An 18,348-nucleotide genomic window follows, 5' to 3' on the forward strand; every position below is an offset into this window, starting at 1 on the left:
AAAACACAACAAGTCACGACGACTAGCCTGCTTGAACTGAAGAACTGACGCAGCGCGACCACGTGGAGCCAACAGGCGGGAGGGGTAGCGGGGTAGTTGCAGACTCAAGTTGCAACTCAAGTTAGCGCTGCAACTCGCATTGCCAACCGGGGTTGGCAACCGCCTTTGATCTTTACCGACTCCGGTCGGAAAACCAAATTTCGATTGCCAACTCGCAAAATCGGTCTCCAACTACAGTTGGCAATGCGAGTTGCAGTTGTTTTAATGCGTGCAACTCAAAATTGCCGATAAATGTCGGCAATCATTGGTTGCCAACTCCGGTGTAAACGCGGCTTAAGATGCCATGATGATTAGGTATGCTATCTACACACATCATTGATGTTACCCCAAGATCCGTTCAATCTGGTAGAATGATTTATAAGGAGGCAAAAAAGCGGACGACCAAAAATCTATGTGTGTGTAACTGGCTATAGACTCTTATACAATGCACGCTCACTGAGGATGATGCCCACATGAGCATCAGGCTTGTGCGATGGTAATGGAAAGGATGATTATCAGAGATGAATGAATCTACTCTCTACAGAGTGTTAGGTGGGTTCAAAATCAGCACGAAGTTATTTTGAAGCGCATAACTTCACATTACATTAATTTAGGCCTACTATACATGACTGGGGAAGTAAGCAGCTACATCTGTTTTTTTCTTATATATTCATTCGTGTATACAATCACAGATCATATAAATATTATTGGGAAAGAATAACAGGAAAGAATATTGTTAGGGAACCAATACCGCAATTCACAATTTTTATCATAATAATTAATACTACTTGTATTATTGTTTCAAAGTATCCTCCTCAAGCACTGTAATAACGGAATTTGTTTAAGCAATTATATTAAACTAACTTCAAATAAGTTGTTCAATTCAAATGTTGATTCAATTTATTGTAAACGGAAAATCATCATCTCAATTCACTCCAATTAGTAAATGACAGTTGAGTTGATTTACTATCAAACTCTGGTCAATTCTTCAATTATTCTATTCACTTAATTTCAGTACTACTTGGTTCTCCTGAATCAATGAAGACCATATTGAAATAATAATTTAAATATTCCTCCAATAACTAATTTTAGGTCAACTATTTCGATCTTTGATGATAATTAATAATAGTAATATTATTATCTTGGATCGATACCATAAAATTGTTTATAATAATTTCGATTACAAATCAACTTTAATTTTCCTATGCTATAATTAATTGAACTACTTGAATATCGAATCATTATCACTATTGTAAACATAAAATTATGTATCTCACTTCGAGGCATGTTGGCACTTTAACAAGAAGATGATGATCTTCTCAGGTGGAACACATCAAAACAGGAATAAATCAACGAATGAGAGGCTGAAATTTTGACAGTTATTCATTCCATTGCAAGAGAAACACAGTGAAACAATACCGTATCCCACAAGCATAGGCCTACAACTGAAAATTCACAAATTATCAATAATATTCTGTCATCTATAACTCCCACTCCTCTTCCTTCGAACTAGTTCTATGATGTAACTGATGATGATGATGAGAGGGAGGTGGACGAGGAGAATGAGGAGGAGGAGGAAGAAGAGGAAGGTGGTGGAGGTGAACTATTCGTATTGCTCTGACAGTAGTTACCAGTGATAGATAATCTCAGATTCACTTTCGATCTGATTATTTTCAGGTTTGCTGTAGCGTTGACAGAGCTGAGTCAGATTGCAGCTGAGCGTGAGTAAAGAGGGTAGGCCTACAATCGGTGCTAGGAACTTTAGGGCCAACACTCTTTATTAGAACCAATACTTTTTGGGACTTGAGGGTTCAACATAAGAGATGATGACTCTCCGCAGGTGGAATCGGATGTCTTCAACAGGTGATTGGACATTGATCTTCATGACAAAGGCGTTGAACAAAGAATTAGAAAGTCAGTTGAGGTCTTATTCAATTATGAATATTAATTTATTCAATATACTCTAAATCCTATACTATTAAACGAGCAACTTCTGTTTATATGTTTGGATGTTTAAAATGTTTAGATGTTTATATGTTAGTATTTCACCGGATGTCGAAAACGGCTCGAACGATTCTCACGAAATTCAGAACATAGTCGGTTTATAATATAAAGATTCGATTGCACTAGGTCTCATCCCTGGGAAAACTCGCTGAAGAACATTAAAAGGAAAATTATTATTCATCCATGGAAAAACAGCTGATAATAATCATTTCGTCGTCTGTTGGTGATGGTAGTGAGTGAGCGAGTTCATGTAAAAGCCGCGTTTACACCGGAGTTGGCAATAAAAAATTGCCAATTTCGATTGCAGACGCTAGTTGCCGATGGAAGTCTGCAACTTGTACTTGCAACCTGGGCACATAGTTTGTTTTTAGGTCTGCAACCTGCAACTTGCAACTAAACTTTACAGTATGTAGAAAATCAAATCAGACAGTATGTAGAATGTCGAGTGCTGAAGAGGTTGTTCTTGCTGCGGCAGCGTGTGTTATTTTATCAAAATGTAGAAAACCGAGAAGATACTGGGTTCGACCTTCATTGCAGGCAAGAGCAAAGTATAGCGGCAGCGATCTTTTAAATGATTTAAATCGAGATGATACAGATCCTTTGACGGGAGAATTGAGATGCGATGGCAGTGTAAAAAACTTTTTAAGAATGTCAAGTGACGATTTTGAAAGTTTAATTGTTGGTATTGGACACATAATTAGTAAACAGGATACTAACTACAGGAAAGCAATTCCAGTGCGAGAAAGATTGGCTATTACATTGCGCTTTTTGGCGAGTGGCGACTCTTATACTAGTATCAGTTATTTGTTTAAAGTTTCCAAAAGTGCGATATCTATTTTAGTGCCAGAGATTTGTGAGGCTGTTATAGGTTTCCTGAAGGATAACATACAGGTGAGCAAAGAAAGAAAATTACTAAATATTGTTATTTTTAGATTCCTTTTATTTGTTTACATTGTGCACTGAGTTGAATAAATCTAGACAAAAGTTAATTGTTAATAAATCTAGACAAAAAAAGTTGCAACCTGGTAGTGACTTGTTAATAAAATATGAACACAAAGTTAAGTTAATGTTCCAAAGTAACACAATTCATAAAATTAGAAATAAATGTATACATCAAAAAAACTCCAAATCAAACAAAGAAACTCTATAGCTTAAGAAATATATAGCTTAGCTTGAGTAATGTATAGCTTAGCTTACATTATAGCTTACATTGCACTAGCACAAACAACAACCAAACAACAAAACACAACAAGTCACGACGACTAGCCTGCTTGAACTGAGGAACTGACGCAGCGCGACCACGTGGAGCCAACAGGCGGGAGGGGTAGCGGGGTAGTTGCAGACTCAAGTTGCAACTCAAGTTAGCGCTGCAACTCGCATTGCCAACCGGGGTTGGCAACCGCCTTTGATCTTTACCGACTCCGGTCGGAAAACCAAATTTCGATTGCCAACTCGCAAAATCGGTCTCCAACTACGGTTGGCAATGCGAGTTGCAGTTGTTTTAATGCGTGCAACTCAAAATTGCCGATAAATGTCGGCAATCATTGGTTGCCAACTCCGGAGTAAACGCGGCTTAAGTGGGACTGTGTCAAAATTATTACTCAGCTGTTGAACTTTTGTAATCATTCACTCAGGCACTTAGTGCCGGTTGCAAAAAAGCCGGGTTATCAATCCTGATTAATTCCAGTAGATCCATGTTTTTGAAATAGTATTCTCTGATTTGGTTCACGTGAAGTTAATCAGGATTAAAATTTAACCGGCTTTTGTGCAACTGGGCCTTTGTGAGGGAAAATATTGCATTCCTCTGGGAATTAATCTCAATTTACTGTGATTAGATAGAGAACATTTCTGTATGAATGCTATTATAATTTATTTTTTCGTAATATATTTGTTATGCTTTTGTACTCCAGTGCGAAGCACGGTCCAGTGCGAAGCACGGTCCCCGATATTAATATAATTATACGTATTCATATTTGAAAGTTGAATTACTATTTCCGCTACTCGACCAAGAAAATAATATGATTTTCTAATTTTAATTTTATTTAACAGATGTTGAATTATATAAAGATGGATGGTTTCCATTCAGTGACAGAAGCGTGTGAGCCTGTCGAAAAACCCGACTATTGTTTGCTGATCACCTCCTAGACGTGGTGTGAAAATTCCTCTTTTTCCTAGTTGGTGGAAAAATACCTGGTCCCAAAGATTTGGTTACCCTACAATCTTATGTGGTTCAATGTTTCAGCGTTTACTATCCATCAAAAAATATGAAAATGGTCAAATTGTTTGGAAGTTTCTGGAGTATAGGTATAACTGAACTGACATACCGTAACATTTTTGACTGATCATTGATGAATATCGGAGACAGATTTTATTAAAAAGGGAACAAATATATTTTTGCTTCGGGATCATCGAAATTGTTGGGGGAGGCTTTCCATAAGAAATCACCTTTTTCCCGAGGGTAGCCTATTCATTTATGGGGAGCTGGTACTAAAATTTAGGTTATTTTAAGAGGGTTGCATCATTGGTCTTGGAGGAGGTGAGCAACCCTGCATTAAATAAAGATATGAAAATAGTAAGAAGCCTACACCATTTTTCAAAAGATCTAGAATAATTTCCCTACCTCTAAAGTTATTCTTTATCAGGGGTGACATTCATATTGTCTTGTATTTAATATTGTCCAGTATTTCAAATTTTCGTTACTTGTGTTAGGCTGGGGTAGACCAACGAGCGAATGCTTGTTCTGAACAAAGATTGATGAAAATCTGGATAAAGCCAGTTTAAGAGCTCTAAAGTCATGAGAACTAACAATGGATTCGTACACTCTGGAGACATGTATCTTAATATGTCGGGTTACTTCTATGTGTTTTACGCTCCAAAATTCATGCTCTAGCTCTATGCTCATTGGTCCAGCCCCAGCCAAAGAAAAATAGTTTTTTTCTGAGAGTGATGTCCACGAGAGCCTTAGGATTGTGCGTGGGTACTGAGGTAGATGATGAAGATGAGTGAACCTACAGTCTTGGGTGGGTTCCTAAACCCACTCATAGGGATAGTCAAAGCCGATCTTACCCAAACACTCTTCGATTTCCCAGCTACTGTACTAAAAATAGAAACAATCAGAACGATTCGATAAATATCTTTTCCTACAGATACCCTGAAAAGTGACCATTTGTGCACTGATTGCAGGCTGCAAAGAATCACTTTTCCGCACTAGTGGGCAAAGTGAGTACTTTGCGTACTCCAGATTTGCAGCATGACAACGCAAAATAGTTAGTAGGTTATATGGAGCACCAGTGCAGCAAAATCAAAATTAAGTTGGTAACAGTGACTGCTGTGGCTGCTATAGTGAGCAGAGGTGCAACGAAGCACAACGCGCTAATTATTACTATTAGATATTATAATGGAGGACAACGACAGCACAGTGCCACCACAGCACACACCACACAGCTGCCCCCCGCCATTCAAACACACATACATTATTCAGGCAATTTTACCCATAATTACCCACTTTTCATATTCAATGGTAACTGTAGGAAAAATTTAATGTGAAATACGTGCGCAAAGTTCGTTTGCTGCACTCAAGAAACCATTCCGCCCGAGCCGTCGTTTCTTTCGATGCAGCAAACTGTCACTTTGCGCACTAGTTGCACAAATAACTATTCCGAAGCGTGCTTGGCCAAGAATGTTCTTGAGAATCGTTCACAAATACGCCCCTCCGTTACATACTATGGATATAGCTATGATTACACACCTTGGGCAAGTAATTTTATTATCAAACAATATTTTTTATGAAGTCATAGCCAATGTAGGCTTCAATACATGACGCAACCAACTAAACTTCATAAAAATGAAATCACCCGGAATTGAATCTGGCTTCACTCCTATTTGCAATGAGTAATCTCAATTGGAATTGCATAGTGATGCAAAGAAGCAATGAACTATTCAGGGAATTGGTAATAACAATTTTTATAGACTATTTTTATAGATTGCCGTAATTCCTGAATTGGGATTACAAGTTTTGGATTTATAACTTTGCTGAACTTGACTTACAGATACAGTCATGAAATGTTGGATAGTAAAATAATTAATGAATAATAATTGTTGAGTCATGGAAGTTGGAAAGTCGTTAAGTATGGATTGAGTTAACTCTACTGAGGTATTTTGTAGCTTATTGAATCACTGGTTTTTCCAAAGTATAATTATTGCTTGAATGCATAAATTCTGGTGTTATCAAGTTATCATCATCTAACAATAAATTCTTGAGAGAAAAACAATAATTACTTGTATCGATACAAATAAGACTTCTCTTTCAACTCTTTGCAGTACGTTGAGAAAAAAATGATAATTTATTATTTATATAAAGAATTTTACAATTCAATTATGGAGGTGGAGTTTTCGTTAAGACGGAGGACTCGATGGAATTAAAAAATATACGAATTAGTGATGATACTTATATTTTTAATTGATAATATTGTTATTATTTTTAATCATTTTATTAAATGGGGAGGAAAATTAACAAGAAGATGAGAAAAAACAATTTGGAAGAGACCAAAAAAGTAGGAATAATAAAAAATGGAGAAAGAATGAGTAAAACAAAAAACAACGAAAAGTTTTAGTAAAAAAATAACGAGTAAAACCAGAAAAGACAAAGAAACAGACAGTATGAAAAGAAAGAAAAGAAGTTAACGAGAATATAATAGCTGTTCATCAAGGTGAAGAAATTGAAAATGAAAAAGAGGATATTATGTAGAAGGTAGAGGAGGATGATAAAGAGAAATAAAAAGGAAAAGGTATGAAGAAGAAAGTGGAGACAAATTAGAAAGAGGGAGAAAAAAAGATAAGTAACATGAGAAGTGGAAAAAACATACAAAAAAGCATTAGGTTCAAGCCACGCGAAGAGTTTCAGACGAGTTGGCAGGGTTGGTTGATTATCAGCTGATTCCCGAACGTCAACCCAATCAGCCAATCGGAGAGCTTCCTGTCCTACCGACTCGTCTGAAAACGTCTAAAAAACGCTTCGTCTGGCTTGGGCATTAGAATCAAACCAAGTTTAATAGACGAGTAATTTATTGATGCAGTAACTCTAATCAAACGATTAAGCTGTTGCTTACATTTTAAACATTTCATTATCTAGAAGTCTGTACTCTACTTCAATATTGAACTAGATAAATATCCGTAATTTCCCAGAATTCCAAATAACTTATTTATAAATAAACTCAATTTATGTTTATAACCCATTACTGCATCTGAAAATCAATCTGATAAGACAATATTCAATATAATTATGTTGATATGCGCTACATATAACTTATAGAACTATAATAGACTATATAGAACAGACGCCTGGAGGTCTTAAACTTTTTCCATTGTGAAGTACACTATGTACACTATGTATATTATATCAGTGAGAATGGGAGTAGACAATTGTACTCATTGTAATATGTAAAGGATAATAGTGACCCCCTGGGTTGGAGAACTCGCTCAAGAACAGTTGTATTGTAATCTTTGAAACCCGCAACTTTTAATTATAGCCTACAGAGTTGATGAAAATCATGGAAACAGCTGAATATTTCTCTAACAAGAATGATTTGACAGTAGGTATCATTGTGTTTCCTATTTGAAATGAAATTACTCTGGCGCTTCAACATCTTTGTCCCTCATATGAATTCAAATTCAAGATACATATTTCGATACAGAGTTCCAAGAGAAAATAAATCGCGAAAACCGCACATTATTATAATATCAACCCGTATCAGTTTGTTGATATAAAAGTTGTAAATTATGTTGTATGTTAATAACCACCTGAAATCATGGGTCAGTGTGATAGCTTCCAAATAGCCTCAGCTGATGATATAAATGAATGGAAAAACTGTAGTTATTGAATGTAATGGATTCTTCAGCTGACTAAATGATAAATCACAACAATTTTTTTCTTATGCACTTTCAATGTCATTTCTATATCCTGAAAAAGGACGAAGGAGTGAGTCAATTTTGTTGTCCAACGAACTTGACCTGTAAAAAGGTTCGAAGAATAGGCTACGTGTTCAAAATTTGAAGCTCAATTCTTTCTTAAGTTATTGTAGAACATACAGACGGACAACGACTTTGGCCTTCAGTAAGTCAAAAGTGAGAAATCGCTAACGCTCGTTCAAATATACCTTATTTGAGCCAAATTAAATGTTCACTTTCTTGTTTAGGGCTAGTTGTGATGTTCATAAAAAATATATATTTATTTGAATTCAATTACGGTACTTAGGCCTAAATGATTAAGATTGAGTTTTCATTAAAAATGACTTAAAATTTGAAACATGTAAGAAAAATCTGGTGTGGCGCACTCACACAACTTTCCTTGCCGTTATGAAAATTGATCACCTGACGCTAGTGTTCCCGCGCATCTCAAGTCTACTATTCAAAGATTTGAGCCAGCTGGTGACAGGGCAATAACGCTGGAGACACACATGAGGTCTGCTATCTCTTCATAGTGAATAATTTAATAGAATCGACAATAATTTGCAATTGAATAATCACATTTTCTAGAATTTAAAGCTTATTTTCAATTTTAGGTGAAAATGTTACTGAACATTAATTGTAGAGATTTTCATGCTCAATCTACTACACCTGATTTTTTGTTTCAATTGTATCTGAAGCCTGATAATTGGGAATCTATCTGCATTGATGGGGCGGAGCTCCTGAAATTTTTACAGATATGGGACTTGTGGCAGTTGATAGAGCTTATCGATGACTATTTTAGGTATGAATTTGATCAAAATCGTTGGAGCCGTTTCCGAGAAAATCATGAAAAACCCTGTTTTTGACAACATTTTCGCCATTTTAGCCGCCATCTTGAATCGCATTTGATCGAAATTGTTCGTGTCGGATCCTTATAGTGAAAGGACCTTAAGTTCCAAATTTCAAGTCATTCCGTTAATTGGGAGATGAGATATCGTGTACACAGACGCACATACACTCATACACACACAAACATACAGACCAATACCCAAAGACCAGTTTTTAGGACTCAGGGGAGTCCGTATAGAAATTTAGAAATTGGGGTACCTTAATTTTTTTTCGGAAAGCAATACTTTCCTTACCTATGGTAATAGGGCAAGGAAAGTAAAAAGAGAAAAATAGTACTTTCATATAATTTTGTTAATATAATATTGTTATTATTTTTAATCATTTTATTAAATGGGGAGGAAAATTAACAAGAAGATGAGAAAAAACAATTTGGAAGAGACCAAAAAAGTAGGAATAATAAAAAATGGAGAAAGAATGAATAAAACAAAAAACAACGAAAAGTTTTAGTAAAAAAATAACGAGTAAAACCAGAAAAGACAAAGAAGCAGACAGTATGAAAAGAAAGAAAAGAAGTTAACGAGAATATAATAGCTGTTCATCAAGGTGAAGAAATTGAAAATGAAAAAGAGGATATTATGTAGAAGGTAGAGGAGGATGATAAAGAGAAATAAAAAGGAAAAGGTATGAAGAAGAAAGTGGAGACAAATTAGAAAGAGGGAGAAAAAAAGATAAGTAACATGAGAAGTGGAAAAAACATACAGAAAAGCATTAGGTTCAAGCCACGCGAAGCGTTTCAGACGAGTTGGCAGGGTTGGTTGATTATCAGCTGATTCCCGAACGTCAACCCAATCAGCCAATCGGAGAGCTTCCTGTCCTACCGACTCGTCTGAATACGTCTGAAAAACGCTTCGTCTGGCTTGGGCATTAGAATCAAACCAAGTTTAATAGACGAGTAATTTATTGATGCAGTAACTCTAATCAAACGATTAAGCTGTTGCTTACATTTTAAACATTCCATTATCTAGAAGTCTGTACACTACTACAATATTGAACTAGATAAATATCCGTAATTTCCCAGAATTCCAAATAACTTATCTATAAATAAACTCAATTTATGTTTATAACCCATTACTGCGTCTGAAAATCAATCTGATAAGACAATATTCAATATAATTATGTTGATATGCGCTACATATAACTTATAGAACTATAATAGACTATATAGAACAGACGCCTGGAGGTCTTAAACTTTTTCCATTGTGAAGTACACTATGTACACTATGTATATATATATATATATATATATATATATATATATATATATCAGTGAGAATGGGAGTAGACAATTGTACTCATTGTAATATGTAAAGGATAATAGTGATCCCCTGGGTTGGAGAACTCGCTCAAGAACAGTTGTATTGTAATCTTTGAAACCCGCAACTTTTAATTATAGCCTACAGAGTTGATGAAAATCATGGAAACAGCTGAATATTCCTCTAATAAGAATGATTTGACAGTAGGTATCATTGTGTTTCCTATTTGAAATGAAATTACTCTGGCGCTTCAACATCTTTGTCCCTCATATGAATTCAAATTCAAGATACATATTTCGATACAGAGTTCCAAGAGAAAATAAATCGCGAAAACCGCACATTATTATAATATCAACCCGTATCAGTTTGTTGATGTAAAAGTTGTAAATTATTTTGTATGTTAATAACCACCTGAAATCATGTGTCAGTGTGATAGCTTCCAAATAGCCTCAGCTGATGATATAAATGAATGGAAAAACTGTAGTTATTGAATGTAATGGATTCTTCAGCTGACTAAATGATAAATCACAACAATTTTTTTCTTATGCACTTTCAATGTCATTTCTATATCCTGAAAAAGGACGAAGGAGTGAGTCAATTTTGTTGTCCAACGAACTTGACCTGTAAAAAGGTTCGAAGAATAGGCTACGTGTTCAAAATTTGAAGCTCAATTCTTTCTTAAGTTATTGTAGAACATACAGACGGACAACGACTTTGGCCTTCAGTAAGTCAAAAGTGAGAAATCGCTAACGCTCGTTCAAATATACCTTATTTGAGCCAAATTAAATGTTCACTTTCTTGTTTAGGGCTAGTTGTGATGTTCATAAAAAATATATATTTACTTGAATTCAATTACGGTACTTAGGCCTAAATGATTGAGATTGAGTTTTCATTAAAAATGACTTAAAATTTGAAACATGTAAGAAAAATCTGGTGTGGCGCACTCACACAACTTTCCTTGCCGTTATGAAAATTGATCACCTGACGCTAATGTTCCCGCGCATCTCAAATCTACTATTCAAAGATTTGAGCCAGCTGGTGACAGGGCAATAACGCTGGAGACACACATGAGGTCTGCTATCTCTTCATAGTGAATAATTTAATAGAATCGACAATAATTTGCAATTGAATAATCACATTTTCTAGAATTTAAAGCTTATTTTCAATTTTAGGTGAAAATGTTACTGAACATTAATTGTAGAGATTTTCATGCTTAATCTACTACACCTGATTTTTTTGTTTCAATTGTATCTGAAGCCTGATAATTGGGAATCTATCTGCATTGATGGGGCGGAGCTCCTGAAATTTTTACAGATATGGGACTTGTGGCAGTTGATAGAGCTTATCAATGACTATTTTAGGTATGAATTTGATCAAAATCGTTGGAGCCGTTTCCGAGAAGATAATGAAAAACCCTGTTTTTGACAACATTTTCGCCATTTTAGCCGCCATCTTGAATCGCATTTGATCGAAATTGTTCGTGTCGGATCCTTATAGTGAAAGGACCTTAAGTTCCAAATTTCAAGTCATTCCGTTAATTGGGAGATGAGATATCGTGTACACAGACGCACATACAGACCAATACCCAAAGACCAGTTTTTAGGACTCAGGGGACCTTGAAACGTATAGAAATTTAGAAATTGGGGTACCTTAATTTTTTTCGGAAAGCAATACTTTCCTTACCTATGGTAATAGGGCAAGGAAAGTAAAAAGAGAAAAATAGTACTTTCACATAATTTTGTTAATATTATATTGTACTACTGTATAACTTCTAAAATTTTGATCTTTTGTTAACTTTATTACTAGGGGAAGGGTGGGCAAAGTGGCCATGGCGGGCAAAGTGACCACTGGCTCTTTTTGTACTGAAAAGTGCTGCAAACTAGCGGTAAACGTGAAGAATATTCCACTGGCTCACCATCATAGTTGTCGTGAAGGCAGAAGCTGTTCGGATCACTTGTGAAAAAGTTATTGCGTATTTTCTTTTTTTCAACGACTTGATGTAAGGCGAGTGTGTTCAATTCACTATTATAACAATAAATCTATTTCCAACACAGTACACTAATAGCAACATCATAAAATAGGGTATTTCAGGCTACAAAATGATGTGTCTACTCAACACGTAGCTCCATTTGTTTAGACAGTAGAGTGACATTTATGAAATGGCGGCAAAGAGGGCAAAGTAGCCACATCCATGGCCACTATGCCCGATCATGGCCATTTTACCCAACTAAATTGCAAATCCCATTGACCACAGAGTAATAACTTTTTTCCTGTGACAAGAGGGATATAACTGCTGGTTTAAATGTATTTTCATTAAAAAAACTTTTTATTGCTAATATAATCATATTCATCAAATTTGATGCCTTGCATTAGATAGCTAGATAGAATCTATAAATAAACGGAAGAAAGGGACAGCTGCAGTTCTAACTTCAAGTCCTTTCAAGAAGGAGCTAGAAGCTGCAAAAGCAGAAAAATAAGAAAAGGGAAGAGTTAAGAAAATAAAGATTGAGTTGAAAAAGAAAAGCAGAGCAAAAAGAGTAAGAAGAAGAATGAAAAATGCAAAGAAAAAGATGGGCCTAAAGGAAAGCAGAAGCCAAAAGCAACAAAGCGAGCTTTGTTTAATAACTCATCCGACAGTGATCTAAGTGATACAGAATGCCTTTTCTGTGGGGACATGTATTCGAATTCAAAGGACAATGAAGGATGGTTGAGGTGTCCGGGATGTCTGAAGTGGGCACTTAATGAATGTGCTGGATTTGATGAAGAAGAGGACGATGTCTACATTTGTACATTTGCAAATAATAAACTTGTTTCATGGTTTTATCTATATTGAGACAATATATATTCTATTTTGTAACAAAATTCAGTTTATTTTCATATCATCCCATGGCCACTTTACCCGACCCCAGAGGGCAAAGTGGCCATTTGGTAGGGTTGGAATAAAAGCTAAATATATAGAAAAAATATCCAAATAAAATTGATACTAAAAATTGCATAATGTACTTGAGTGTATAGGTAACCTTATGTCAATATATTCTTTATTTATTATCAATTTTATTGGAGAAAAAAATGTTTTTTCCTTAGCATGGCCACTTTGCCCACCCTTCCCCTATTATTATTTTGTGATTGTAGAAAATTATGTCTGTAACATTATTTGGCAGATAAAATTTCAATTTCAATTTTTCTATGTATTATCAAGTTAACCTGATTTAATTGTTTATAATTGGTATTCCATCAGTGATTATTGTATTATGTTTTTTTGTGAAATAAAATTGATTTGATTCGACATGAATTAAAAATTAACTATGGAATGAACACTAATCATAAAGAACCAAGAGGGAATAAATAAAATAAATAAATAATATATTTATTACCATTTGATTTACAATAAACATTGGTCATTGTCACAAGTATACAATCAACAATACAAAAGTCTACACAGCTAAAACACAATTACATCGAAAATTAACTTCTTAAAAAAGATAACAAACTAAGTTTACACAGCCTAGATCACACACAATAGTACCCGATTTACATAGATTGTAAAATGTTATAAAATTCAGGTACCTTGTAAAGTCCACCCTTTAAAACTCTTTCTAACTTTTTGTCCTTTTGAAATTAGGCCTTTTCTAACTCTATCTTTATACTGGGTGGCATCTAGGTCTCTTACCAATGACGGAAGGGCATTATAAAATCTAAGAGATTGGGCCCTGAAACTTCTCAATGATGCGCTGGAAGAGCTCCATTCGACACCTATATTACTTGTCCCTCTTGTATTGTATGTATGCCTATCAGAGTTGAGGCTAAATTTATCCAGGTTCTTTTTGATATAACACAGACATTCCAGGACATACATAGAAGGGAGAGTCAAAATTTTATTCTCAATAAACAATGATCTACAATGACTACGTGGCTCTTCATTGTTTAATATTCTAATGGCTCTCTTCTGTAGCAGGAAAAGTTTACCAGCCAAAGGACTATTTCCCCACAAAATTATACCATAGGCAGGTGAATGTGTATAATCGCAAAGTAAACTGTTTTGAAGACCTCTATTGTCACACTTCCAGCCAACCTTCTCAACATAAAAAGCCCTCTTAGTACTCTATTATAAATATTTTCTATATGTGTATTCCATTTAAGATTAGATTGCAAAAAAACTCCGAGGAACTGGGTAGATTCAACGTGTGGGCTGTTGGCTAGACTGAAACTTATAGTAGTGGTTTTTTTATCATTAATAGCTAACTCATTTGCCTTACTCCAACTGTCAATCAAGAGATTACATTGTTCTAAATTGGACTTTGCATCTGTCTGATTTTCATCGCTAATAATAACTGCCAGGTCATCTGCATATAAAAATATTCTTCTTCCATTGCCTTCCAAGTAAGTAGGTAAGTCATTAATATAAATTAAGAACAGTATTGGTCCCAGTATAGATCCCTGAGGTACCCCTCATTCTACTGATAAGAAATCAGAACTCAGACCACAATGGTAAACTGACTGGAACCTCCCCTCTAGATATGTTTTGAAAAACTTCAATACTTTATGATCAATATTGTAGGCAGAAAGTTTTGTTAATAGTATTTCATGCGATACCGTATCAAAAGCACATGAATAATCGTACATTCTGGCAACATTGCTCTTCTTGTCCTCAATTCCGTTCATTACAAACTCCACAAACTCAGATATGGCAGATGTTGTGCTCAAATTACCTCTAAACCCAAATTGACTTGAACTAAAAAGTTTATTTTCTTCAAGAGGTTCACTAACTAGGTATTCAAAAGCCTTACCAGGCTTCTGAATAGCAGTAAAATTCATAGCAGTAGGCTATACACTCCTTGCTTGGGTGATTAGATTGTGGCAAGCTTTCTCACTTGAAGTGGTTTGTTATTTAGAAGTGGAAACTCTTGTGTAAATAATACTCCTGAAGAACTGTCTGCCACATAGAGCATTGAAGACGCGCTTCTAGAATCTTCAGAAAGCATGACATTTTATGGGGCGGGTCTATTATAAGCTCGCAAAGAGACAATGTAAGAGCCGGCGTCCAAGTCGGAATGGTATAAACTATACAAGCGAAAGAGACGCTCCCCCAGAGACCATGTATTTTTTGGAGACGCGCAAAATAAATTCAGTGCATAAGACATCCTACAGTTGACATCGCAAGAAATATCAGCAGAGGAACAAACCTGGGTCGCCCCTTATAACCAGGTTGTCAAAGGCATGAGGTCAAAGTGGCACTGTCACTTTCTGACCTAAGCCAGAGAAAAGTCACATCTTCCTTAATCTCTGCCTAAGCGGAGCTTTCGACAATGTTTCACACTAAATTCTTGTCAGTAAGCTGGAAAAGTATGGGATTAGTGGGCAAGTTTTGAAAGACATCATCAGCTATCATGAAACCGAAAACAAGTTAAATCCAATAAAAGGAGTAAGTTTTCGGATTCGAGATATCAATCAAAGAGTCCTACAGGGGCTGTAGTGAGCTTATTCTACTCATTTTCCTGAACAATAATTTAATACCATTCAATGACTAGCCTACATACCGTACTGTTCGCAGTTGACACAATAATTATTGGGTCAAGAGGAAGTTTAAGCGAGCAGAAAAAGAAGTGAACAGAAAACCTGTCAATAATCTCTTACAATACTTAGGGTAGACAATTACGGCGAATCTGGTCAACCAATTACATACCGTACGATACCGTACCAGTACAAGTAAAAGGAAAGGATTTAATGGGATACTCATATTGAATATAATATGTGCAGACGGCTTAAATATCTAATTTATAAGTTTTATAAACTAAATCAAATAGCTGATATGGTAATAATGAAGAAGATTTATTATGCTTATGCGCAATCACTTTTCCAATGTGGAATTGAGATATGGGGGCTGCTTATTATGATATCCATATGAACAAATTATTCACATTACAGAAACACCTTATCAGAGCTGCATTATGCTGGCCAAGATTGTACCCTAGTAGACTTCTTTTTCAAGAATTCCAGGTGCTTACAGTGAGGCAAACATATGTTAAAAGAATCATATGATTCATTAATAAGAATAGTGAAACATTCAACTTAAGGAATAATCCATAATATAATTTGCGTCCCTCCAATCCATTATTTTGTTATTGACTTTACCAGCTTAAGTGTATGTAGACGTCAGTTTGAATATCAGTGTTACTTGTTTATAAATAAAGTCCCAACTGAATTCATTATTAATAGAATTACAAGATCCATAATGAATCTTATACTGGATTGGATTAGGATAAATGTTTATTTTAAATTATGTATATCCATTATGTAGTGTTTCATTCTTGTGACAAAAAATATTTGTCATGGCTTCCTTGAATTGGTCTTTTTGAGTTTGTCATTTGCTTGTGATTTTGTTACTTTGTCTTATCGTTTGTAAGTACTGAGATGTGACCTGGCTTCCATAATTTTATTTATTCTAGTGGTTTGAATAACCTCTATGTCCTTTCTATTGACATGTTTGCTGTACCTAGTTGTTCGAACTCACTGCCGGCGCACAAGTCTTCTTTGCCGGTAGTGCCATTTTGTAAGTTAGAATATTTATTTTATCAATCTGTATTATTTTATGGCAAATAAATGAATTTGAATTTCAAGTACTTTTTCCTTAAAAACTCCATTATTACCAGTTTAAGACTACCTATACGGTACTGTATTTGGATAAGAAATGAAACTGATCAATAAATGTGTAGAAACTGGTCAATATTCAATTTTCCAGTAAAACACATAGATAAATAAAAATATGACCACAAAATAAGTGCTACAGGACTTACATGAGATTTAACCTCCTAATATTTTATCGGGACTTTTCAGTTATAGAGCTTCTATCTTCTCGTAACTTGTAACCCTGATTTTTTTTCAGTTTCTTGCTACCTATACAAAGGGCAAGAAATTTGGAAAAATTGAATATACCAATAACTTACTAAAATATTTTAATCTTTGACAAACTGAAAACTCTACCCAAAAGAGGCCACAGGCTTTACATTAGCGTATAACATAATTATGTGACTTACGGTAACCTCTTCAAAACATTGATTCTTTTTCGCAGAGTACAAACAAGGTAAACTGACAAAACAATTTCAAAGTATTAATAGAGACTTACCGGTACCAAAATTCCACTGGATTACATAAAAAATGAAGAACTTGGAATGAAAAACTGGTAGATAAGGAGGAAATCACAGGCTGCAAGTTTATAAAGCAGGTAAAGTTGTTGAGCGATGCGAAACGGCGTGCATTTGTTTACACCGTCACACTGCTCTGTGCACTGAGTCACTGACTGAATGAGCCACTGACAGACAATTCAACAACTAATGTTTAATTGCTCTGCGCGTGCGCGGGTCAGTTCAAATTCATACGGGAGGGGTGTTTCAATAAATCGCAAGGGCTCTGCTGCACTTTGCTAACAAACAGCTGTTTTTACTGATGAAGCATGACAAAAATAGAGGCTACTGGAAGCTGGAAGGTGGAAGCTTTCCCGGCTGGAGAACTTTCAACCCCCCGGGGCCCGGGATGATAACCTGAAATATCAGCGTTTTTGTCGCATATTCTGTCAGCTATAGTGAGGTCCACGTTATAATGACAGTGGATAAAGATAGAATAATAGCGATGCCGATTCTCTGAATTAATTAATTATATTTCTACACTGTCAAAAACATAATTGGCATCGTTGTGGACCTAGAAATGGGTAGTACCACCGGCTTTGTCGAATGATAGACAAGGATATCAAATCCAAAGTTGATCAAATACTGTCATTATAACGTGGACCTCACTATACTATTGAAAGCAGTGCACAGTCAAGAGAAATAGTCTGTTCAAGATGCATTGAGATATTCTTGTTATTTATTTATTACAATTAATAAAATGTTACAATCACTTGAAGAAAGGATGAAACAGACTCAAACCCAAAACTGTTCATATTCCAATTTAGGGCCAAGCCACATTAAGCGTTTTTTCAGGCGTTTTGAAACTGGCGGCCAGCGGCATATCCAGAAAAAAAATCCGGGGGGATTATAACATTGGCGTAGAAATCACCTGAAGTTTGGGGGAGACAATTTGGAAATATACCTTAAATTTTGTACAATTTTACGTAATTTCCACTATTGAAAACCATCATTCGTCTATTCAATTTTTTTCCGTGTTCAGAAAGCCACTTATTTGAATTTTTTCCTTGAAAAAT

At 35.3% G+C, this 18,348-nt stretch overlaps 1 protein-coding gene across 2 annotated transcripts in view; it reads right to left on the reverse strand.

Moving 5' to 3' along the window:
* Nucleotides 1-17,443, reverse strand: part of LOC111056012 (putative helicase mov-10-B.1) — a 94,815-nt gene extending 77,372 nt beyond the window's left edge. The window contains exon 1 of one of the 2 annotated variants that reach the window (XM_039438792.1): nt 17,275-17,443. Coding sequence is in view for 1 of the 2 variants with exons in the window: in XM_039438791.1 (XP_039294725.1) it covers nt 1,317-1,326 (10 nt within the window). In the remaining variant the exon portion in view is untranslated. Of the gene's footprint in view, nt 1-1,316; nt 1,492-17,274 lie in introns of those variants that run through there. The other variant, XM_039438791.1, reaches the window with a different exon arrangement.
* Nucleotides 17,444-18,348: the final 905 nt, after the last annotated feature.

This window comes from Nilaparvata lugens, chromosome 12 (genome assembly GCF_014356525.2).
Source record: "Nilaparvata lugens isolate BPH chromosome 12, ASM1435652v1, whole genome shotgun sequence".
Lineage (NCBI taxonomy): Eukaryota > Metazoa > Arthropoda > Insecta > Hemiptera > Delphacidae > Nilaparvata > Nilaparvata lugens.